We start from the raw sequence: 25428 nt of genomic DNA, 5'->3' as shown, positions 1-25428 counted from the left end.
TCTGCTGCGAGTGGCAACAACTCTCTGCGCTGCGTGGTGGTGGCAGCGCAGGATGTTATCCAACCTACCAACCTCCGCCATTCGCGCGCTCTGGCGGCATCAGTGGCAACACTCATTGGCGGGAAATTAAATTCAGTCTTTTAAGTGGAATAAATTCATCCACCTTGTTAATATTTTAGCAAGAGAGGCCTCTTGAGAGTTATCATCTAAGCCCACTCACCCTCCCGGGGGGATGTCCTGCCTACATGCTTGAACCAATGCTAGTTTCCTACAAATATATTTCTAGCTGCAGCAGCGTTGCCCAGGGACTTCTGCTGAAGCCCATAATCTCTACAGAACTCTGGAGCTGTCAAACGACTGCGGATCTCAGAGTACTATACCACAAAGAGGTCCCCTAACGAAGCTCTTAATAATACACCAGTTATCCATTGAGAACGGTCAAGGACAATCCTTACAATCTTGCAGCATAAATTGGGTGGGGAAACTTGCGCATTGTGAGTATCAAATATTTAAAAAATAAAGTAACACGAGGATAAACTGTTCCGCCAACAGGAAAGTACGGTATGCAGGAAGGTATACGAGATGCATGGTTTGTGATAAGACGGTATTTATCTGTGCTGATGGACTAAGTGAGAGAGATCTATTGTGGTAGTCGTTTCTGCAGTAAAACCATTCGTGCACGATGCTGCACATTGTAGCCCTCACACTCTGCAGGGGGAAACGTAGCGCGCCATCTGTTCGCCGATCCCCAGCAACAAACAGACAGACCGGCAGACGCAGGCGGGCACCGCTCCCGCACCAGCAATGAACTGTGGGAAACCGGGAGGCAGAGATGCACACGGACGCAGAAGCAGCTAAATGTGGGATGAAAGCAGTCATCAGATGCTAGGATTTGATCAGAAGGCCCGAGCTGACACCGCACACCGAGGACCGATGCAAATTGAGGCCGACACTGCAAAGGAGCCGGCGCACAATGAGAGAGACTCGCCATAGCGAGAGGTAGAGAGGGAGCGGGAGAAAGGGAGACGATGGGTTCGGACGAGAGACAATGGGAGAAAGAAAAGTGAATGCAGCCGCCGTACAATGAGAGCATAAAAGCTTTGGAAGATAAAGAAAGACTATATTGTATCGTCAGAGACAGTCTGCTACAGCAGATTTGACAGTGTGTGTACTGTGTAGGGGTTGCAGAGATGGAGAGAGAGGGGGAGCGAGAGGGAGGAAGAGAGAGAGGGAGGAAGAAAGGGGAAGGACAGAGACAGATTTGGGATTTTTAATCCTGAGATGGCAGAAGTCGATAGAACTTGCTTTTAATCAGAACGCGACATGGTCAAATGGATGTTATTCTTGGATTAAGATTATTGTGGGTGGCTCACCACACGCAAACCCATACCCAAACGAATATGAACAAACGTGTGACTTCAATGTCTGTCACATGCTTGTGAAGCAATCTGAAGCGTTAAAGGATGGGAGTGGTGATATAATTACCCCCAAAATAAAGTCTATAGAAATGAGAAAGAGGCTTAAGCTTGCCCCCTAGTGTTCATTCCAGTCCCTGATGCCGGCAGAACGACACGCTGCAAAGCAATCTCCATCTAAACATGGTGTTATGGCAATTATTACATATACAAAAATCCTATTTTTTTATAAGGACAAACAAAAGTCTGACAAAAGAGCAATATGAGTATTGAAACAGTTTTCATCTTATTTCTCCGAGATCTTTTTTTTTTAACAGAGTGTCATTTTCCTGATTGTAGTGCAGCTATCTGCCCTTTTCCAAGATAGTGATGCTCATTTCAATACATCTTCTCATACCAGGACAGCTGCATTGGGAACAAGTGGACTTTTCTTGCCTCGTCGGCGATTTAAATTTGTCTGGGCTTGCTGGTAAAGGGAGGACCCTTGTAAAGCCATCCGTGTTCATTTTTATGTTGTCACTGTTATATAGATAATCATTTATTTAACCGACATTTGACCACCATGCCCACCTACTTTGTAGATAGTTACTGTATAAATAAATAAATAGAGACGCGGAGACTGCTAGACGTGGATATGTGAATCCAGCATGCAAATGTGTTCTGTTTCTGGGTGTTCAAGTATGTTGATGAATAATATAGCGATTGTACATCAAAGGCCATGATAAAAGTGTGTCTTAAAGTGGGGAAAAAAACACAAGAAATGGAGTAAGAAGTAGACAGCGTCATAACTAATTGTGTGTAAGCCTGTGAATCGACATCAAAGTCAGAAAGATTCATTATTTGAAGAAGATAAAAAAGAATGTGGTCCATTAATTAGACCTTCATCCTCTCAGCTCTGGAAGTTCTCCATTTTGTATTGCCAGGAGCAGATTTTATTTAATAATGTGCAATGATTCAAACACTGAAATGCCAGCACAGGGCAAGCCAACAAAGACAACACAAAAGACTATTTACATGCAACATGCCTGGACAAACCAAACGAGTGATTAAACGAGGATTAAAAAAAAAGCCCAACGCTGTATTAAAAAGGTTGAAAAGTGAAATCTAATCTCGTAGATCAGCGTATATCAGTGTTTGTACTTCATTTCCATTTTTGTTAGCATTTTCCAGGGGCCCAGGTGATATCTGTCTGTGTAGGTAAAAAGGCACATTCATCATGCGACATGTTTCCCTTGTGCACCAGATATGTTCTGAAATGTTTTTGTCTGCTCATCTCTTTGTGTGGAGCTAAACTTTGCAGTTTGACAGCTCAGATCCGTGCAGCCGCCGGTATAAAAGCCAAATCACAGCACAGTGACTGGAGCTGCTCTGCTGTCATTGGCTTGACATGGGTATCAATGGCGTTTGTAGAAATATCAGTGAACAGTGTCAATAGCCCTGATCAAGGTAAATTCCCACAATCAACACCTTGTCAAAAACATATTTAGGTTATTACATCAGCGGACGAGTGGACACAACCCAGATCAATAGTCCTGTCAGCCAAGCCATGAGTTGGTATGGATTTTATTCATCTTCAAAATGTGAAGTTTAATGCAATTACAAATATCTCTGATGTAAGAATCACAATTTAATTGTAGTACATGGTACTAGCGGGAGATGCATGAACACAAAGTTTTGATTTTGGTGTATATGAACCAATGTAAATATACAAGTATCAATTACATTCACTGTTGGTTAATTTGTTGATTTGTTTGATTAATTACTTGATGAATTGCTTTCTCTAACATTTTAAAGAAAATAGGGGAAAGTTCCCAGAACTAGATTACTTAGATTACTTTGTTTTTACAAAAAGTCTGAATCCAAATAAAGGTTAGGAATAGTGTGTAGTTTGAATCACGCTTTTATAATTTGCCTCTTTTTCAGCTCCCACAGGGACGTCAGTTAGCTTCCATTCAAGACGCTGCCTGACCATCAGGAGAAAGATCAGTGTTTTGCCCAAGGACACTTGGGCAGGAGCAGCTGGTGATCCAACTGCTGGGCTACGGTACTCGATACCTGGACTGGTTTCAAAACTTCAGCGTTGTTCTATTTTGTGCTTAGATCCGGAAAAAAACAACAATGTATTTGTATGGTTTTGCTGACACTTCAATTTAATGTGACGTGTGATTGGACCAAAGTGCTGCCCGTACAGTTGGGAGTCGCCTGTCTGCATGCGACTCTGTACAGGGAGACGTCGGCGCCAGAAGCGAGGAGCTAACGCTGCTAACAGTGCTAACAGCGCGACCAAAGGCAACAGTGCGGACAGAGTAAACATTGGGTAGAACTTACTCAGTTCTTCCTTTCAGATCCAGTCCAATGTACACAACAAGAGACAATGGTCAATACAGAACCTCGTATTTCTATAACTTATCAAACGAGTAACACATCGTGGTGTAGTGTTATTGCTGTGTTACTTTGTGGTATTTTTACTCCCAGGCTCCGCAGTCTGTGAATCCTAACACTGGGAACCCTGACTGTCTACGACGCTGGCTTCCAGTCAAAACTCTTGCTTGTTGAGGGCCAATTCTTGGTTGGGGCAGGAAACACCTACGTGCAACAACACGCTGTAGTAAAACCAGCTGCTTGTTTTGGTTGCAGGATTTCAAAAGATTTTCAAAAAGGTTGTTTGTCTAAAAAGCAGAATGAAAGACACTTTCTTTTATTTTTTGAACGAGTCAACTTGAAAAGCCGAGTCACGTAGGCAGAAAGGAACGTGACAGACTTAATTCCTAATCAAATGTTGCGAACTGATTTATGGATCACTCTTTTATTATGTTTTACTTGTCCTCTCATTATGATTTAACAGGGCATAAAAAAACATTGCTGACAATCCCCTGACACTTAGACCTATTATCTAAGCATTTCTGCTTCCCGTAGTGGAACAAATTGGTTGCCTTAACCACGACTTCCTTACGCAGTGCAAGACACGAAAGGGGAAAAGGGCACAGTGGGAAAAGCACACATCCCTCTCAAAAGACGGTATCTCCTCTAATGGATTTTTCCACAGTATTTCCAGTTCTTTCACATGTTTCTTCTGCTATGGGATGGTCCCCCAACACAGAAACGCTGCCCTCTGATACAGCGGGCAGGGCTCAGTAGTGAAAAAATGCAAAGCCATTACCTTATAGCAAGGAAAGAGAAAGAATTTGTGAATTACAGTTTTTAAATATCCCCCCCCCACCCTCCATAAACTGAAAATCATAGCACAAAGCAGGGATGAGCAAACAGGAGCGGGCAATCGGCTTGTACTTTTAAATGTACAATCGGGTCGGTTTGTGTTGTCTGGCATTCGCGATGGGGTTCATTCCTCTGAGAAGCTCGCAGGATTGATGTTTGTACAAGCTGACCAGCGAGACATTATTGGCCGCGGCATAGCGCCAACAATTGGGGTGAAAAAAAGACTCCAGATCAAAAGCAAACATCAATGGACTGTTGCCACCTTAGAAAATGCCATTATTCAGCCTTCAGTATTTCCTGCTTTGCCAATATGAATTGTATCCAAGCGCCAGCAGCTCATTGTGTTTGTGTTCTGCCCTCTTCTCAAGACTAATATCCTACCAGGAGAACTTATCAGATGAGACGTTACACTTAAATCGACATGTTGAAGCCAAAGGCTGAGGTCGCCATTTGGAATCTACTCCTTTAAAGAGATTATACTTTTCTTGTGAGTGGTGAGACTGGACGCACTCTCCAAAACGGAGTCGATAAAGTATCTGCTCATCAGGAGACCGTGACAGCGGGAGAGATGAGACCACATCAATCATGCGGACTCCAATAGCCGCTCGGGGCTCAGATAAAATAGGGAGCGCAGACGGGTGGCTCCTTAAATAGGCACCGATGGAGCCGAGTGGAGACCTTCGCCATCTCTCTTATTTCGGAGAGGGGTCGAGAGGGCATTCCACACTCAAGAAGTCCTTCAGCGCTTCCGTCGATTGAGAACCGAACACTTTCTGAATTCCGAAAACGAGCTGTCCTCCTGTCTCCACTTCATGTTATCACTTTCACTGTAAAGTGAGAGCCTTGTTTCTGGAGGATGTCAGATGTCATAAAGATGACAGAAGATAAAGACCAGTTCACACCCGCAGCTCACCTCTCCCGCCCCCCCGTCCTACCCTATCCTCCGTCAGCCTTTTCATCGTGGCGCCTCGTTTCTGCCAGAACAAACCTTTGCAGAAATGCAAAAAAAAAAAAATGGATGCAAGATAAACCCAAACCAGCTCTGGCATCCGGCTCCCCGGGGCAACGTCGGAGCAGGCGAGTCACAGCAGCAGCAGCTGTTCTGTTCTGGCACCTGTTGACTACGCTTGTCACCCAGAATCTGAACACGTGTCTGTGAGCTACTTCGGAGAACGCTGCCGTCCTATTGCGGGGGAACCCTGGCACTGGTTTGGGGGCGGTTGTGTTGGTGGTGTGAATGTGTTGAGACAGAGGTCTCGTGCCGACTTCTGACCTACTTTCTCTTTCAGAACTGTATTTTGACATTTTCTGTCACGCATCGAACCCTGCAGTTAAACATCGCCATTTAGTATTGTACACGAGTCAAATCTACTCACAGTGCACTTTTACTTTTAAAAAAAAGACCATTCCACTGTCTGGGGGCGCATTCTTTCCAACTTTAAATAAAAAACTATATTTCGATGATTTAAAATGTAGATTAGGGAATAATTCAATAATCAACGTGTGACCTTTTCTTCTTTTGAGACTCCAATGCCCAAAACCCAAATAAAGATATTCTGTTGTCATCAGTGATGTCAGTCTGACAAAAAAACAACAACCTTGGACTCTTGGATATATTTTGTTTTTTATATAAAAATGTAATAATAAATAATGAAATAATAATAAATACATCCAGAAAATACTAGGCAGATGGGTTGATTATGATTCTAATTGTCAGACTTTGGTACTTTTTTATTTTTTGCGTTAGCTGTCATTTCTGTCACTGGGGTGTTTTTTTCCAGCTAAAATAAGAAACAAAGCAACATAAACTGATTAAGTTGTGAACGTTGTGAGGCTGTGAACAAGTTATATATTCATTTGGACATGAAACCAAAAGTGCACACTCAAGAAATGTCTAAAATAATTGATGCTCCGGGCAAAGGAGTGCATACAATAACACATAGAACGGTCGGTCAAAGTTGAAGCAGTTTACAAACGCAGCTCTAAACTGAGATGAGCGCTGGGCCTCGTGCAGCAACGTCCTGCAAATGTTAGTTTCCTTGCATTAGATTATGTTTTATGCATGTTCTTGGTCAGTAAGCAACGAGATGAACCCAGTATGAACACACATAAAAGGAATAGTGTTATTTAATTATGTATTTATTGTGTCTTACTTTCTTTTTATTGCCATATGTTTTACTCGTGTGTGTGTACTCTTGTGTCTTATATTAAGTGAACAAACAATACTTTCGGCATTAGTTAAGCTTAGCTCAACTGCAGAATAGTTTGAATCCCATGTAATTGTCTGACTGCTCATGTGCCTTGCCACATCCGACTTCTTTACCCTTCCTGGATCTGGGGCACACACTCGATGAGTGCAACGTCGTTATTAAAGACAAGATGGATGGCCAAAACTGCACTGAATCAAAATGGTCTATTTGCAGTGTATCTCAACATTGAACAAAGACCATATGGGCCTTTTGAAAATCACCTTTCCATCTCCGCCTCTGCTGAGTGGACGCCCGCACCAGTCACTTTCATATGACAACCCATTCGAGCGCCTCCTTGAGTATTCACTAAGCTACAGTTTGCAGCTAATGACACAAGTATAGCACAGACGCCCTGCCATTTATCTCCGTACGGCCATCATTTCTAAGTCAATTAGCACAGTCAATATGCTGTGTCAGTTATTACCTGCAATTTACCGCAGGTAGATGACTTCCATGCGGTGCAGACACCTCCATCAGGTCCACGCGGCGGTGAAGGCAGTTGGAGGGATCAGGGTGACAGATTGGCGGCACGGACTGGAAACAGCCTCAGCGCGGTGATTCATGAGTGCTTCAGTGGGGAAGTTATGTGAAAACAGGGATGGTGTGCAGGAGGCGTCATGACAGGGAAAAACTGAACTTTGAAAAGTTGAGGGAAAAACCCCGATATGCAAAATAGTGAACGAGCGACGAGAATCCAGAGGGCGGCATTAGTATGCACGCTTCCCCTCTCCGTCTCCGTCTTCCTCTGTTCCCAGAGTTCTCTCCTGCGGTCTGATATTCTGTGCCATCACCAGCCCCTGCTACATCACCTTGCAAGATGCTTTGTTCCCCGCTTTATCTTAAACATGCTATGTCGGTGACAGCGGCATCGCATAAGGGAAAGAGCAGCCGAAATGTTCTTTGGAGAAGCTCAGGATGCGCTCGTGACACTCGATTTGGAACGCTCTGCTGCCAGCTGGCTCCACGGAGAAGGAAGAGGCACGCAACTACCTGCCGAAAGGCCCATGAAATATACATATATTTATATATTTATATGGAACTGGGGTGACAGGGGGAGAGAGGACGGTTTTGTCTTGCAGCCGCAATGCCAGATGTCGGCTTTGTTGTGTGGTGGCAGGCGATCGAGACTACGCTATTTCCAATCCCATGTTGGGTGACGCCGGTGGGACTTACACAGACTTCATTTAAACCCTCTATTCTTTAATCAGAGCAAGTTCCACTTGCTCTCGTTCTTTTACTTCCAGGCCACATCTGGGCGAGCGACGTTGCCTCATCAGAAGCTCGTTTTTAAATGTGTTTTTTAAGAAATGGCGAGGGGAACAGCTGCAAGTCATCCAAGCAATTTCTTGCAGGGTATGCAGAGCCCGCTTTGCGAAACCAGTGAAATGACAACCTTCACCTGGGAATCCAGGGAATTCACAAACCTGCTCCTGCTGGTAAATATGGAAAAATAGTGGTAATTATTAGTGGTAATTATTTTTGTGACAGTGTATTTGAAAAGGGAATTTTCATTTATTCTATGAAAAAGACTTTTAAATCCCATAAGTGGAGAATCAGTGTGATTAGCTTTACGGCCTGATGCCATCGCCAAACAATCCAAATAATAAGTTCACTTCCCAAGTTTAAAGGTAACAACAACAAGGTTACAGTTCCAAGTGTCCTACTTATTATTACGTTCCCAAATTCCCTGTGGATCTAATATCATTCTCTGTGAATGTTAATGAACCCAACAGTCCTGTGATTTCTTTATTATACCTGCAACTTGATTACAAAAAAACAGCTCAGCCTCTCTAATCAGCCAGGATCTACAAAAGTCCACTAGAATGTCATATTTAGATTTTGGGATCATCAGCACACACACGCATTAGTTTGTGATAATGAAATGTGTCACAATGGATTATTGGCAAACGCTGCAGTTCATGAGAGATGTTTACGTTCTACCAGATCAATGTTTTCAACCTGGCTGCCTTCTTTTTTTATGCTCCTTTGTGTCTGATATTTTAAGGTTCATTTCAGTTGCCTTGCATTTTAATTTGGGCTGGCATCCTTGAAATTAAAGAAAGATAAAAGGGAAACTGGCGCTATGTTAATATCTCTTTGAAGATGGAGTCAATCTGGCAACAGAATGCCGAGCCCTTATTTTCCCTTCCCTTTCCCCTCTTCCTGTATTCAGCGCAGTGGATGAGAGATAACTGCAGACTCAGCTTAGCGGCGGCTTACCTTAGGTGGGGGAACTCTTAGAGCCCTCTGCTTTCATCTTGCTCCTCGTGGCAGATCAGGCTTTGTTTTGTCTTCTTTAATCTACATCTGGACACTGAATATTTAGCTGTGTAATTTTCTGTTTCTTCCTACATTCTCCCCTGCAGAGAGAGGCAGACTTCTCCTTTCTGGCTGGATTTAAAATGCTTATATGCTGCTGGAGGAAGTATAGCAGAAGAGTAAAAGTACTCAATCTGCATAATGACACTTGACATTGTGGCATGTTAAACTGATCTTATTGCTTGAATAAGAGCTGACCAATGTAGTCTCAGAAGGATTTGAGCTGGTTCCCCCTCCATCGCAGCTAATTCTACCACCAGTCTTCTTGTCCATACACTCGCAGCAACCTGATCTCATGGGAAGGCGGGAAAATAGGTCAACATTTTAGGGACCTCCTGCATGTTCCGATAACACATTTTTGGGCTTTTCTTGTGTCATTTTTCAACACAATGTGATTGTGAATTGTCATTCATATTTGTAAGGTCCGGGCAGCTCATAAAATGATGCTGGAGGTTATTCCCCAAAGACCTGAATAGTCTTTCCAACTTTCCCTAAACATTGCAAGGTGGGAGTAACTAGGTAGTGCTACATGATTTCTTTGTTGTGGGCATTTTTATAGCATTACAAAATAATAGTATTTAAATAGTATCAACAAATTCACCTTTTTTATTCTTCCGCATGGATGGATGGCACCATGCATTTGTCCCCATCGCCTACAACATGCAGGTTTGTATGTAAAACTTAATGCATAGCTGTCAAATATTTGTGGGGAGAAATTTATAGTACAGTACTTGAGTAATGTTACTTTGCACCTCTGGGTAAAAATTAACCTCCTCCTTGGTTTGCACGATGGGAACGTGCATATATATCGAGTAAAACCCTTTCTGCTCATAAGCTTCAGGCTGTTGTGGAATGATGGCGGCGTGCACATCAATAACGACTACCTGTGTGCAGGCATCGCTTCTCTGCAAGTCCTTCATGCCTTTTACCTGCATAACCCTCCATTAGAAGGTTATTAAGTCGAAACAACTCAGTACATTGCGGCACAAAACTCAGTTAATCGGCAGGCAATGTTATGCAAATTCTGATGATGTAACCTGTAATTTTCCTACAGAGGTGCTCTTGAGAATTGCTCCAAAGCGAGGCGGTGTTTCAGCAAACACTGCAATGCAAACGAGTGTCTTCAATATGCTCCTGAAGTTGTAACACCTTTTTTGGAGGCAGCTTTTTCCTCGCGTCCCCAAGCACCTAATATAGTGCTGCAGGAAGGAGTCCTCAAACCTGAACACCAGTCAGCATTTTTTGCACCTCTGGTGCATTTGTCTGGAAGAGTTCTTTTTGTTAAATGGCTTTTTGTGAGATACTTGATAGATACCTATCTACACGATAACAACAAAACTTCTGAAGCCTTAAAAAAGGAGGTTGCTAAATAAGATATCGGATCATAAAAGTGTTGTTTCTTTGTAAAAATGTTCTTGGCTTTTTTGTTTCAAGGGAACCCATGTGATGCTACCTCTCAGGGTTGGCCTACAAACAACATCCATCCCTGATGGACTCTCTTCTCCCGTTATCTCTGCCTTAACCCGCATCAGGCTTTGTATTAATAATCTAACATCTTCCACTCAACACTGTCCTGTAGATACAGAATACAGGTCTTTTCCTTTTGATCCACCATTTCCATTACAACATCTATTATTAGAATAAACATGTGATGCTCATCTCGGCTTGGTTGCAGTCACTCTTCTTCCAGTATCCTCGATAAAGAGCAACGAATAAGAGCTGAGAGTGTGAAGAGTGCCAAGCACATGTATAGCGGGTCTCTGCACCCGAGCATCCATCTTGTCACGTACAAGTCGCGCTGCGCCGTTAATATCCAGTTAATTACTCTCATCTTGACCTGCCGGTGAAATCAGCCCGGCTGCCACCGGCGACCATGTTTCTGTAATCTGTGCAAAAATGCATTAGCGTGTGCCCCCGTTAATGGCTTTAATTAGTCGTAAACGAAGCTGATTCACCAGTTAAATGGACGAGGAGTCGATACTGTAATACAGTCTCAATATGCACCGCTCCAGCTCTATCTCATTGAGAAGGTTGAGCACGGCAATGGCAGAGGGCGGGCCAGAAAATCCCATTCAGTAATAAAGGAGGTATCTCATACTCCAGAGGGACGTCAGGCAGTATTCACTTACTGCTCTCATATGAACAAAATAAGCCATAATTAGAGTGCTGTTGTATTGACAGAGGAATCCTTTCATTGGAGCAGTTTCAATGTCGGTTACATTATAATAAGTTTCCACTGGAGGAGATGAAACATCAGCCGGGCATATTTTCAGTGGATGGAAAGGGACACTATTGTGACATCTTCCTGTCAAAATAAAGTAAACATATCCTTGAAATGCGTGGAAAAACAAACAACGTACAGTACAATTGGGGAGGGAAAAAAAGCTTCTTTTTTGTTCTTCTGTCGTTCAGGAATGAGAGTTTTCTGAAATAATACTGCAACACCAACATCCTTTTTTCAGCTTCAGTCAAGAATTTTTGGTTGCCCAATAAATGCTTCCCCTGCAGGTTCAGTAAATGAGGCTACTTTGAGGAAGTGAGACCCATAAAGTGCATGTCAGTAAACCATTTCTCCCTCCATCCCCTCATCTGCAATAAAGTTTCCAGTCTCCAGTCGCTCCATTTGCTGAGTAATGCCTCGCCCCGGCCGGTGGTGAGGTGCAGTGCTCTCACGCTGGAGGAAGCTAATGGTTGGTTATGGTTTCTAATGCATGGTGCTTTAGCTTTTGAAACTACGGATCTCCATTACGTGTGCCGATAGCATCCATTGACGGGAAATACTGTGATCCACAAGGGACCGCCTGTATATATATATATATATATATATATATATATATATACAAATTTTAACCTAGGACACGGAAAATATACCATCTAGCCTGCTAACATTACTTTCATATGTACGCTATTGATAACGTAAGTTAGATATTATGATGGTCCAGACCTTTGTGTGAGAACGTATTCTCTAACTGGACCTCTTTGAATTATAGTTGATATAAAAAATGACCTGCTATGTCTATACATCGGAAACCGGCCCATGTATCGATGGCCGTAGAGTCAAAACCTCTTAACCAAAAATATCACTTTTTTTAAGAAAACAAAAACCACCTTGTTGTTTTATTGCAGGATGCTTTTTGTTAAGGATGCCCAATACATAATACAAAACAATACAAAATCCACAAAGTGCAGACAGGAGCTTTTGCACAGCATCGATATGACAATACTTAGCTAAAAGCTGAACTTCATCCTCTTCCTCCCACAACAAACTTTCTATGTAGTCAATTAGAATGAAGACAATCGGACGTAAAGCAACATTTATGCAAAGGGACGACTCAAAATACATCGATTACAAGGGCTGTGGAAGAAAAAATCTGAATGAAATCAAGATCCAGTCAAAAGTAGGAATAAGCAAAAATAAACAACACACAATAAACAACTGGAAAAAGGTGGGAACACTCAGGTCTCTTTAACCTGAAGGGGAAAAGGTGCACGTATCTCATGGCTGTTTCTGCAGTTAACTCTGGGAGATGGGAATATAACATGTCCGACTCACCCAACCTGAAATGCGGCCCGCCTCCTAAACCTTGTGTGAGTCAGCAAGCAGCAGGGGGTTCTAGCAGCCGGTGTGTGTGTGTGTGTGTGTGTGTGTGTGCGCTCATCCCGCTGAAGTGCGTATGAGCCGGGAGGGAAAGTGGAGGGAGAGTGTGCTGCTTCTCCTGTCTCATATTTCTCTGCGGTGTAATGCGCCGTCTATTCATGCGATGCCTTTTAAAGGCATGGTGGGAATCGCTTCACAGTCGGGCACGAAACTCAATATGCTAATGCCCTCCAAGGGAGTGATGGAGGGGGAGAAAACATAACCTGTCAATTACCCGCAGCAAAAAACACTGAAAGATTTATTGAAAGCAGCCAGAAATTTCCGCAAGACAAAAGAGCTCAAACATGCGACGGATCAAAACACAAAGTCATCGGTTGTTTGACTAATTACGAAATCACGTCAGTAAAATCAGCCTCCTCTGACTGAATGGTATGAAGTTGAATTACATTTAAGGGGTACATACGGCGGTATCTTCATCATTTACTTCTTAAGAGTGCCAGGTGGAAATCTCAGGCTTTGATTTATGCCAGCAGAGGAAAAAGCTGGATCCGTCAAAACTCATTATCCAAACAATGGAGCGGGTTATGTGTTTTTGATGAGGGATGCAAAACGGCTATATATATATATAAAATAAAAAAATAAAGCATCACAACGACACCAATCATCTGCGCAGCCAGCTTCCTTCCAGCTTCACCCCCTCGAGTGTCTGCTGGCTGAGGAACCGAGGAGGCTCGGTGGGACCATCAGCGTTGGTCTCAGATTATTCTGTTTCTCGCGCAGACATCAAGACCCCTTCGGCATAATTTGTTTACAGCTCGGAGATGGAGAGTTGGCAGCGCTCGTCTCCCTCACTGGAATAATCGCTGTGATGATGGGGCTTCGCTGGGAACACGGACGGGCATGTGAAATCAAGCAACAGTTCGAAATTAGAGGTTTGGGAAGCGAGCCGACTGACGCGGCCCTCGCGACGCCGACGTTTTTTTCTTCTTCCCCGGGAACAATCTACTCGCTCCTCAGATTAAACTTCCCGTGGTTTTCTTCGTCCCCGCGGTGCCAAAGGGATTCCATGGGACATTTTTCGGGCAGGTCTCCCTCCCGCTCTAATGCGATGAGAGTCCTGTCAAAACATCTCAACACTGACTGATGATAGATGAGGGGAAAAGTATCCAAATGTGCTGTTAACACCTGGTGAAGTCCTCCCTTAGGGGAAGATTGATATCACTGTAATTTTACAATAATAATGACAAAAAAACTGGTTATCCTGATCGTTGATTTCTACCTTATGGCTGAACAGATAGCGATCATAATACTTGACTGAAACTAATATTTCGGAAGAGAAAAAGATAATAAAAACTTCTTTTTTTTAATCCTTTCCAATACAGAGTTCGATCCCTAAAGTTGTGTATCGGCCAAAGTCAAATATTGTTCTGATGCCAGTGCTTTAAAAATGGAGAAAAAAAAAGTATATTCCATCCATACAGACATATTTGTATACAACTGTTAAAAAAATAAGGACATGGTTGATATTTCCTGGCTCCGGTTAAAGCCTTTGCAAAAGGGAATGAATGCCATAAAATATTCTTTTATTCTCTAGATTGACAGCCAGCTATAACAACAACAAAAAAAAGATATAGATATTGAAGGAATTATCAAAAACTCCCTTCAATAAATTGTGAAAGTGCAATCACAATTAAGTAGATTTTGGACGCGGGAGCGACAGAAGTAGCTAACGAGTGAGCCATCTGTCTTTCTTCTCATCTCTGTTGAACGTCGCACACATGAAGTAATGCTCGGGCGGCATGTAGAGGTCAGGGAGAGAGTGCCACGAGTTGTTGATCCCGTGTAGCATAAATGCGCTGATGAAGGATAAAACCTGATATTGGATCGGCATATTGCCAATAGCCATTCCTGTAGGCAATATCGAAAAGACATTTCCCTTATCGGAACAACACTCTAAATAATCTTTTCGCCAACACAACATACTGTATACAATGGTTCATGACCTCAGCTTCGGGATGCTATTCCAGCCTTCGCCGATATTCTGGTTTATGGGACTTAAACCCACGGATGACATGTGGTCCGAGTCCGTACGAACCTCATCAGTGGAGGAAAATCCAGCGACCAGATACATCCTGAATGCCCCTCCACCGTCAGCCCCTCCGTCTTCCCGGCCCTCCCCACTGCTTCCCCTGAGCCCAACAGATTACAGATATCATTATAATGGGCGTCCGGGCAGGGCAGCTGCGGTCACATTTAATTTGCCGTGGCCCGATATCTACACGAGATGATCAGCGTTTGCACCTGAGAGTGAAGACGGACAGACAGGTGACGGGCTGCGTGTGGGTGAGACAGTCAGAGAATGGCGCAGTGCGAGAGGAGGGCCGGTGAGGAACGACTGCAGAGAATCAGAAGGAATATGTATTCGGCACACAATCCAGTGGGACAAAAGGAGAGTAACGGTGAAGCGCACTTGTCAGATTTGCATTCTAATAAGAATGACCTACTTTGAGCCCCTGAGATGAGTGAGAGCAAAACCTGATTCAAATGAACATCCCTGAACACAGATGTTACATCTCAGCTTGGAGGGAGTTACCTTCCCTTCCTCGCGTATTTTGCTGAGAGGGCAGCCTTGTCCAATTTGATCCCGATACACAACAGTGTTGTTCTCTTAAAAGGGAAGGTTATGGGGCCCTCTTCCTGGAGCAGACACATCTACAAGCGCTCCATTGATTCCACTTTTAGGTTTGAGACTGTTTTTGGGAAGTCTTGCTTCACTCCCGCAACAGTTGCAAGATCGTGCATCTCCTGCTCGACAAAGCGCGTTTCCTCCCACCACTGAGGACATTGATTTGTGTATGAAAAGAAGTTTTATCAGCCGCCAAAGATTTTTGGAAGTCTTGTAAAAAAAAAAAAGCCGCCAGAGCAGGTATGTATTATATATGTTGAGCACCTGGGGCACGAGCTTTCACATCTATAACAGATCAATTCCCCCTGAGCCTGAGGAGTGACGACCTATTTCCTTTGAAGGGCTCCCCATACATCTATCTGCTGTGAACTACCCACCGAGCTCACAGGGACACATTACTGTTGTGAATGTGTTTCAGTGTGACTGTATGAAAGCACAATCTGTCATTGAGTTCTGAAGCTTTGTTCTGCCTCAATTCTAAATGGGAGTAGCCGATGGCAAAATGGAGAACACATGTATCCATCTATCTATCCATCTATCCATCCATCTATCTATCTGTGTATGCATCTATCTAACCACCAACGTATGTATCTATCCATCCATCCATCTATCTACGTATGTATCCATCCATCCATCCACTAATCCATCGAGTTGAGTGACTCCACGTCATCTAATCACATTTAGTAAATCAGTATTTTAATAGTAGTGAGGAAGACTGTAGCACCATAAACTGTGCGTCCCTCAAGCCGACCTAAACATGAGGGAATGGCAGGCATCCGTGAAAATGACTCTTGCATGTAATCCAGTGCAATTCTATCTCATTGATAAGCCTCATTGATTGCCATTCACTCTCTTTTTGACTAATTAACAGCTTTATTTACATTTTTTTTCCTCTTTTGTTTTTGCTTAATTTTCTTTTATTATTGTGTAAATCTCTGAACAGTTATTTTTTTGTTCGCAAAAGATTTATCGTCTCATTAATGAAGCATATTGTACTCGTTTTGGCACATGCGCGCAAAAGACAATTAGCAGAATAAGCACACGGCTTGCTAATCAAAAGTGATGAGTTGCTTGTCATCTGATCTCGGTTATACTCATCACACTCAACATCTTCATCACTATTAAAAAATACACATATATGTATGAACGTCTTTGCTGTCGTGGTTTGTGAAGAGAGGAGTTACGATATGTTTGTGGTTTTCTACTGAAATAGAACAGATGTTTTCATTTTCATTTTCTTTAAATTTGTGTTCATTGGCTTTTCATGACAGATTAAAAGTGAATGTTGAGTTTACAGTCCATGTAACATATTGGTCCACAAATATATGTACTCTATAAAAGACTCTACAATACCTCTTTTCTGTATACTAATACTACAATATTGTACAGTATTGACTTCCAGTAAACTTTAACTTGCTGTTGGAATAAGATACAGGAAGCTCAGTGGGATTGACACACAATAGCACCCAGCTAGTTTTAGTCTACTACAATTGACAATTGGCTTCAACAAAGAAGAAAAAAATGATTTGATTTTTTTTTTTTTCAAGGTTTACTGCGATGGTGAAAACACATTTTGACCAGTAAGGCTCACACAATGACTTAACAGCTTTTCAGTTTGGTGGCCCTGGCCAACGTATTGACACACAATTACAAGAATGAAAAAGGTTTGACCTCTTGCAGACATGCAGTTGAGTGATGATGTCCAGAGAAAACCGTTGCGCTTACTGTTTAAAAAAAAACAAAGTCAGTTTTTCTCAATCAACTCAAAGTCTCCTGACACCGATATCGAGCCAATACTGACTCAAACAGCTGGATGGGAAACTATTACACATGAATGCAGAATCTGTTTAAAGACATTGCGTTAGCACCGACCTCTGAATCTTACAACACAGAACAAGACGATGGTCACTGCATTACCCGAGATTGGATCATTTTTAGTGTCAGGGAGGTTCAGAACAGAAAGAAGCAGTGAGCTGTGAGATTAAGAGCTGCAGGATACAGGCTGCCCACCTCCAACTTCTCAACAAGGTAACCGGCTATTCTGCACCTTGGTACCATTTCAACGCAACATTCGACATCCGATCATGCCAGGACACGATTAACTGTCAAGACTATGACCACATTTTGCTCTCATTGGGATCCGATCTGTGAGACCACATGGCGAGATGTCCTGGTTTGTGTTTAGTTTGAATCTCAAAATCTGATCCGGTGGACACAGCCGAGTGGAAGCACAGACACATTTTTATTAAAACAACAAGTCTCAACAGGTTTCTTTGGTTGCACCGAAAAATAGACAAGTTGCTCCTTCGAAATTCTAGAAATAAGCGGCATTACCTTGAAATAAGACCGAACTAATAATGAGCAATACCTTGTTCGGATGCAGACTTTTAGAATGAGTTTATACAACCGTCCAATGAATGGCTCGTCTAGCCTGCCTGTCTGAGAATGCTGCCCTCTCTGACATCAGGTGGGCTCTGCAATCTCAAGGTTTTCTTTTATTTCACCCCACGCTGAAGAACTACCCTTTGAAAGGTTGCTTAAATATGCAGTAAATACTGGATACAGTATGTGTCCTTCACATAAAATAAACACCAATATATGCAGCTATTTGTGCAAGTCACAGAGGCGTTCTAAGGCAGTCTTTTAAAACATTGCCTTGAATGACGATAAATAATGAGAAGACCCCCCCCCCCCCCTTAAAGTATGCAGCAGGAGACAGAGCTCTTCAGCAGAGATTTCAATCATGAGTCTAACAAGAAGCAACTGAATACTCAAATATATGATCTTTTATATGCACCAACATCCAGCCACAAGCTTAGCACTTTCCACTATGTAACTGTTTTGGCAGCACCGCTGTGCACCGCTTGGTTTATTGCAGATTAAACAGTTTCATTGCTGTGATGTTATACAATTAACACACCTCATCCTAAAGATATACTCTAACAGGGGGAGTGGTGGGAGGTGGGTGGGTGGGGGAGGCGGTTAGTTAGTCCACAGACTACATCAATCACAGCACCAAAATATCAACTTCCATCTGTCTGGTTTGCATGCTAATGACCACTGTTTTCCTCCTTCCAAAGGATGATCACGAGGACTAGTCGGGAATCCATTTCCGCGTCGCTGATGCTAATGAGATCAACATGGCTACGACTACATGAGGATGTTTATCCAGCCAAAGGGGTGAAAACAAAAAACAATGCCTTCGGACATCCTCCCTCTGAAATATTCAGTTCAACATTTGACAGCCCTGCTGTTAAAAGCTGCCAGTGCACTGACTGAAAGCAGAATTCACATCAGAGCGTATGTCAGCAAAATGTGGCTCATTATATCAAAATGTCCTCCGTGTTTACTGAAACCAAGTATTGATGGGCCCGCCTCTTCGCCATCATCAAGCTGTCCATGAGAGCGGACGTTTTAAACACATGGTATACCGCACATCCGAAGGTTAGCCGTAGCGTGTGTATCAGTCGTGCTAGCCTTCCTCCCAACACTGTGCTCAATTACCGTGTACTCATGCTCGCATCTCGGATCTCGGGCAGCCGCTTTATCTCTCGGAGTGGCACTGCCTCCTGCAAGACGAGGAGCGGGGGCCACAGGTTGACTTATAGGGCTGACAGCGGCTCCATTCATGCGCCTAATTTAAGAGCGGCTTCTGCTCTGTCTAATTAACAATTTACTAGGCCATCAGTCAGCCTCCCCATTGTGGTATAATCAGCGTCACCGGCGCTCAGGCAGCTCAGGCGCAGCGCGTCTGCAATGGGATTAGAAGGAGCGTGCAACTTTCATGGCTACACGGGCAGAGAAGTGGGCGCGTGGAGTTCAAAGGACGCCGCGAGAGAGCGACCCCCGCGACTAAAAGGAGACGCCGGGCAGCGGCGTGTGACGGGCAACGCGTTTGACAGATTATGCAGCTCCGCGTGGCTCAGCCGGCCAACGAGTGTCACGACTCCGGTGCGAACGCCGCAACGCCGCAACCGCGAGGTGTGTGCACACTCCACTTGTCTTCTATCTGAGGGTTGGCCTTGCAGGCGCATGGGAGGTTTTGATCTGCTCCGTCATGCACCTGCACCTTTTGAGGGATTATGATGCAGTGTCGGGGCGGAATTTTTGTAAAATTTCAAAAAAAGACATGCATAAAATCCCCCTATAAAGACTCCACCCGCCCCACCGCCCTCACGTTGCATAACACGGATTCTTCTGGTCCTCCCTCTGCTCCCACACTCAGCTCAAGAAGAACCAACATGTATTATTTCTGGAGAGAAGTGTAGGGGGCTAGCGTCGACAGTTTTCTGCTCATTCTCCCTTTAAATAGTCTGACAGTAGAATAAAAACCCACAAAGAGGATTAAGGGGTGGTAATCTGGGGGAATGGTGTATTTCATTTCGACTGCTTTCTGTCTTATGTCGCCCCTTAGCTTCCTCTGTATAAACAAATAGAATTTTACTCGTTTATCCACTTAGTTCCTCTGTCTTGCTGATTAGCACTGAAGGGCTGTGAGGCCGGGACATCCTAGAGCGAATGGATCCAAGGATATCTGAGGCCAGCATGCCTGTGTGTCTGTGTGTGTGTGTGTGTGTGTGTGTGTGTGTGTGTCAGGGAGTCTGTGTGTGTGTACTGTATAAATAAATGCAGTGCTACTTGAAGGGCGCGGCCAATTAAAAGAAGCCCCTGAAGGAGTGGGCTCATCCGGATGCAGTGAACGCTGCAGCAGGCGATCTGAGAGGATCTGCTGTTTGTCGCTGTAACTAAGGCATTGTTACCACCGAGGCGGCGTCGCGCAATATATTGATTTGAATGTAATGGCTGGCAGAATCACACATTCAAAAGTAACATATTCCTATGTATGGCTCTCACGTTTCTGTTCTGATAACAAGTAAATAGTGATCATTTATTTGGATGTGAAATCAACATTCATCTTTTGAAATGATGAAATACAACATTAATAGCTGTACTAATCTTACAAGGTTAAACCAAATGTTTCCCACTTGTAATTGAATGTCCTTCAAAAGGATCAATGAATATTATCCTGTAATAAAGGCGACATTTTCTGTCTATTAGAAGAGCTGCTAAAAATGACTTGTAAAAAACTCAAATAGATCTTCTTATTTTAGTTCAACAAGAGTTCTCCAAGATAAACGTTCCTCTCTCCAATAAGGAAAGTATAAAAAGGTTTCACAATCAGAAATACTTTATCGATCCACGTAATTTGTTAATTTGAGTTACAATCTAGAATTGAAATATAAAACAACATAAATGAACAAAAAAATGATCTTTATGCTTGAATTTAACAATACACATAAGTCGTATGTAAATGATCTATAACAACAATCTAAATAGAGTAATATCAGAATATTAAATAATTGGACGTTTAACATAGATGTGAAATGAGCAAACAATACAAAATATTTGTTGTGTGTGTTAAATAAATATAAAATACTTTACAATCAAATTAACACATCAGCTGTTTTCATAGACAAGGCAAAGGTGCATCGTATTAAACACAATGCAACCTTTGAGTTATGACGTAGCTGTATGACGTATGTCTTTATGTTTGAGCAGTTCACGGGTAAACGTTTGTCCGAGTGGTCGCATCATTTTTAATCGGAGCGCGTTCCAGCTCGGACACAAAGCTTTACTCACGCTGAGTCAGCATCGGGGCCGGGTTGGAACCGGGTCTTGGTCGTGGTCTGCAGCCTAACCACATGTTGCGCTCATCGAGGTTACGTTGACTCTGTTGTCGCCAAATGTTGCCAATCGCTTCGTAAGCATGAAGAGGAAGACGGCATGAAGAGGAAGACGGCATGAAGAGGAAGACGGCCTTCGTCGGCGTCTATTTTCTTGTTCTTCCAACAACTCCAACCAGCTCCAAAGAATCAAAATCCCTAAATCTGAATTATATACCGCCCTTCACACCACTTTTCCACCAATCAGACCTTAGGGAGTCAACTCGGACACATCTGGATGGATGTTTACTCGCATATTTCCTCCTCTTATTGCCACATATTGGTTGACTGATGGAATGTCCTTGGCATCATGTGTAAACGACGGGTCTTTCTGGGAAATGCTCTCGCTCCTCTCTTCCCACACATCCTGATGTACCGATCTCATCAGGTCACATTTGTTCTTCCACAACTCCTACTTCCCACCAACCCTTCCTCACACGGGGGACAAGTATCACTCTTCAACCCTTTATTGACCTCTATTGTTGACCAGAAGGAATTGCAACAACATTGGCACAACGTTGACTTATCGTCTCCTCTTCTTTGGAGCTAATCAGGCTTGTGAGTCTTCATAGCTCGAGAGGTTTGGCTCATAGCAGCGTCCTTAGTTGTTAAAGACTTAGAAAAAGTGAATAAATGAGACCGGGGAGACTGGGAGGGTCTTGAAATACAGGCCGGGATAAAAAAAAAAGAAGCTAAAAATGAAAGCCAGCAATCTTGGCACATGCCAGAGCGATCAATGAGTCCGTCGTATTGCTCAACAATCGCTCCAGCTACAGATTTATTATCATCATCCTGTGTCCAAGTAACACATTCCAGACTGATGGATGCAGCGCGAAAGAAAAAGGCTCCGGCTTTGCTGCAGCATCCAGACCGACATGTGATGAAAGACAATTTAACCAGAAACACATGATGCAAAAACAACCACCACACTTATCAATTTCATGAGCGTCGTCTTTCTTCCGCTTGTCCTCCTTTCCTCAAACCCCTCCCCCATACACTCATGAAAGCCAACACACACACACAGACAGTACCCCCCAACCCGTGTACACACATGCAAACCCATATAAACACAAGGATGGATGACTTTCAAATTCTCTTTCAGGATAAGGAAGATGCCGTGTCTCATTGCCAGTTTATGGCGCAACGTTTGATCCCGCTAATGCCACCATGCAAATCAGCCATTGTCAGTCCTTTCTTCCCATTTTTATTTGTTTTTTGCTTGCCGTCTTATTTTTTTTACGGCTTGATACGTTCTAAACAATTATTATCTCGCCACCACAGATGCTTCATCTTCATCTGTTTTAAATAGGGCAGAGTTTTTGGCAAGGCCACACCAACACAACAGCAAAAGTTGAACTTTTAATGAAGAAGGAAACAAAGATCTCATTGTGTACGGGTTTAAAACTCCCGAAGAGAAAGAAAGCTTTCACTTCCAACATAATAGGTTTTATCATTAATTTGGGCTTGATTGGCTTTGCTTGGCAGACAGGCAGCAGTGGCACCCCGAAGCAACAGCTTTCCCACAGAGCCATTTGATCGTGTGCTGACTGGGTGAAAAAGAGTGTAAATTAAAGTCCCTCCTCACGCTGACACTTTAAACACAAGACACGACAGGCCATATTTTCTCATCCAAATCAGAAGCCTTCAGAGATGGATACCAATTAAAATTGTAGCAGAGGGAGAAGAAAAACAATCTGACAAAAGGTGTGGCGCTAAATCACACCAGTTGGATGATGAAAACCCGCCTGAGGGGTCCGAGGGACCCAGAGCCACTCTGTTCCAACGGAGGGGTGTGCACTTGAATTTGCATCACCCTGTGACATATCAAAGAGAATCCACTAGTCCACATGCCTCTTTGATTTTAAATGCAACGTTACTCCGTAGGCCCACAATAATCTGCAGCTTTCCTGCCATAATCCTGCAGTTTTAGCCAAGTAATGAACAACGTGAGGAAGAGGAGAGTGTGTACAGCGCGTTGCATAAGCGCTGCGTGCATGTGTCTGTGTGTCTGGGTGGGGTGGGGCAGGGTGGAGATGAGGGTTTGTTTTTTTTTTTTCTTCTTCCCACCAGCTCATCATGGAACAAATTGGATGGAGCCGACATGCACTTATACATCCCATCATGGCGGCATCACACGCACATGTCAGTGTTGGTCTCTCCGCACTGCGTTCAGCATATGTACACAACACGCATGCAGCCACGACAGTGCGGGAGCACACGCGCACTGGCATGCCAGGTGCGTCCTCCTCCCTGCCCCTCCCCTCTCTCCACCTATCTGCGCGCGCGCGCGCGCGCGCACACACACTCCTGCCAAGGGACGCGATTCTCAACCATTTCCGGCGGGAATGGAGGAGCCTTTTTCTGTCCTCATTAGAATAGCTCCACGTCCAGTCGCGCCTTTTCCCTGTAGTGTTTTTTGGCGGCACCCTGAGTAGGACGATGCCTCAAAAACAGCAATTACAAGCTGGAGATGAAAGAGGTTCCTGTTTGGGCCGCCAAGCGGACCATCTGCGGACTTCATCATCAGCTCGCTCCCCAGCGTCCAGACGCGCTGATCGGGTGCCTGGGTTAAGTTGCGTTATTATGGCGAGCATATTGACCACCACACACACACACACACACACACACACACACACACACACACACACACACACACACACACACACACACACGGTGTCTCGCGAACGGATACGCGCACGCATGCAAAGAGAGAGAGAGAGAGATGGAGAGAGGGAGAGAGGGAGGGGAGAAATAAAGCGACATGCACAAATTCTGCTCTGATTTATGACTCAATTAAGAGCCTGAGTCAAGGTCGTTTACAGCCGCAATAACTGATATTGACGCTGCGTTTTATCCGCACTAGAAACAAGAGAACGGAGTGTTTTTTGTGCAGATTAGAGGTGTTTTGTTTTTTTCCAGCAGTGCACCAGTGTCACCAAACCCCAGAGGAAGCCAGCCGAGTAAACTCCAATTAGGACATGTGATTGTACCTTTTGGCTGTGTCTGCTCTCCACAGACCAGTGCCACTTGCTGTGGATTTGGTCATTGCGCAGTAAAGCACGCAGGATCTCTCCCCTGTCTGCTTGTTTTATGTGCTAAAACTTTACAAAGGCGTCTTATTGTCTGATGCGTATACTCACCATCGATAATAACGCTCTTCATGATTTATACGTTGGGGGGGGGGGAAGGGGAGGAATCCAGACGCCGTGTAAATCCAAGTCGAATGAATCCCAGCGTGCGCGGAGACGGAGAGGATATCCGCTGTTTTATTGCAATTTATGGGTAGTTGCAAATCCAGTGCGCAGTGGGAGACGCACAGCCTCGGAGCACCCCGGCACCCTTCAAACTTTAGCCGTAGGTCTTCCCGAGTGGGGAGCCACGTCTTCGGCTGCACCCGAGCTCAGTCATTTGGACGAGAGATTCAGGAAGAAGAAAAAAATAGTCAGCAATAAACATCCAAATTGGGATCAGCAGACTCTCCGACACACCAGTCGACACCTCCCCAAAATGTAGGACGCGCAGACGGAGGGAGCGCAAAGTGTTACCCGCACAAGTGGAGCATCAACGGCGCAGGCGAATCATCAGTATGGGATCCATGGTTTAGAAAACGCAGCTCATATCCAGTACGATCTGCTGCCCCGCTGTATATTTCCCAAAGTACAACGGAGGAAAAAAAAAGTGTGGCGGATGCGCGCACGGATGTCGGCCGCACTGCTGAGCGTCAGTGTGCGTTTACCACGGGGAGGTGCGGGAGGGAGGGCGGGGCGGCGAGGCGCGCTTGGCGGAAAGAGGGAGAGAGGATTCAGAGATGAATGTTTGATGGGTATGTGTCACGCAAATAAAACATATACACACAGATATATCTATATAGCTATCTATATATTCCTCTTTCCAAAGTGGAATCGCCACACGGGGTTTTACGTATGTGTTATTATAACTTGCTGTGTGCTCTGCCTGCTTCACTGGATACCAAACACAACTCAAAAAATCAACTGGAAACAGAAGTGAGTTTACATAAGTGATGGATTTGAAAGATTATAGACGAGATGAATCTGAGACTTAATGACTTATTCAGACGGACATTTCTTGCAGCGCAGGGCTGCTCTCTAATGAATGTTTTATGTGCGATGGAGGTGATGGGGGGGCGGGTGGGTGGTGTTGGAAGGTGACGTGAGGGGAATCTATTTGGATAGGACACGGACAGGCACGCACATGCATGCAA

General features: G+C 44.0%; 1 protein-coding gene across 1 annotated transcript in view; it reads right to left on the bottom strand.

Annotated features, from left to right (window-relative positions):
- rtn4r (reticulon 4 receptor) overlaps positions 1–24939 on the bottom strand; it is a 42325-nt gene extending 17386 nt beyond the window's left edge. The window contains exon 1 of the mRNA XM_068605227.1: positions 24347–24939. Coding sequence (XP_068461328.1) covers positions 24347–24368 — 22 coding nt within the window. The 5' untranslated portion in view covers positions 24369–24939. The remainder of the gene's footprint in view (positions 1–24346) is intronic.
- Between the last annotated feature and the right edge of the window lie 489 nt (positions 24940–25428).

The sequence above is a fragment of the Clinocottus analis genome, unplaced genomic scaffold, assembly GCF_023055335.1.
Source record: "Clinocottus analis isolate CAN_PGR_092001 unplaced genomic scaffold, fCliAna1.0.p SCAF_7, whole genome shotgun sequence".
NCBI classification, from domain to species: domain Eukaryota; kingdom Metazoa; phylum Chordata; class Actinopteri; order Perciformes; family Cottidae; genus Clinocottus; species Clinocottus analis.
The sequence above is the reverse complement of the archived record's forward strand: the minus strand, read 5'-3'. Positions and strand labels throughout refer to the sequence as shown.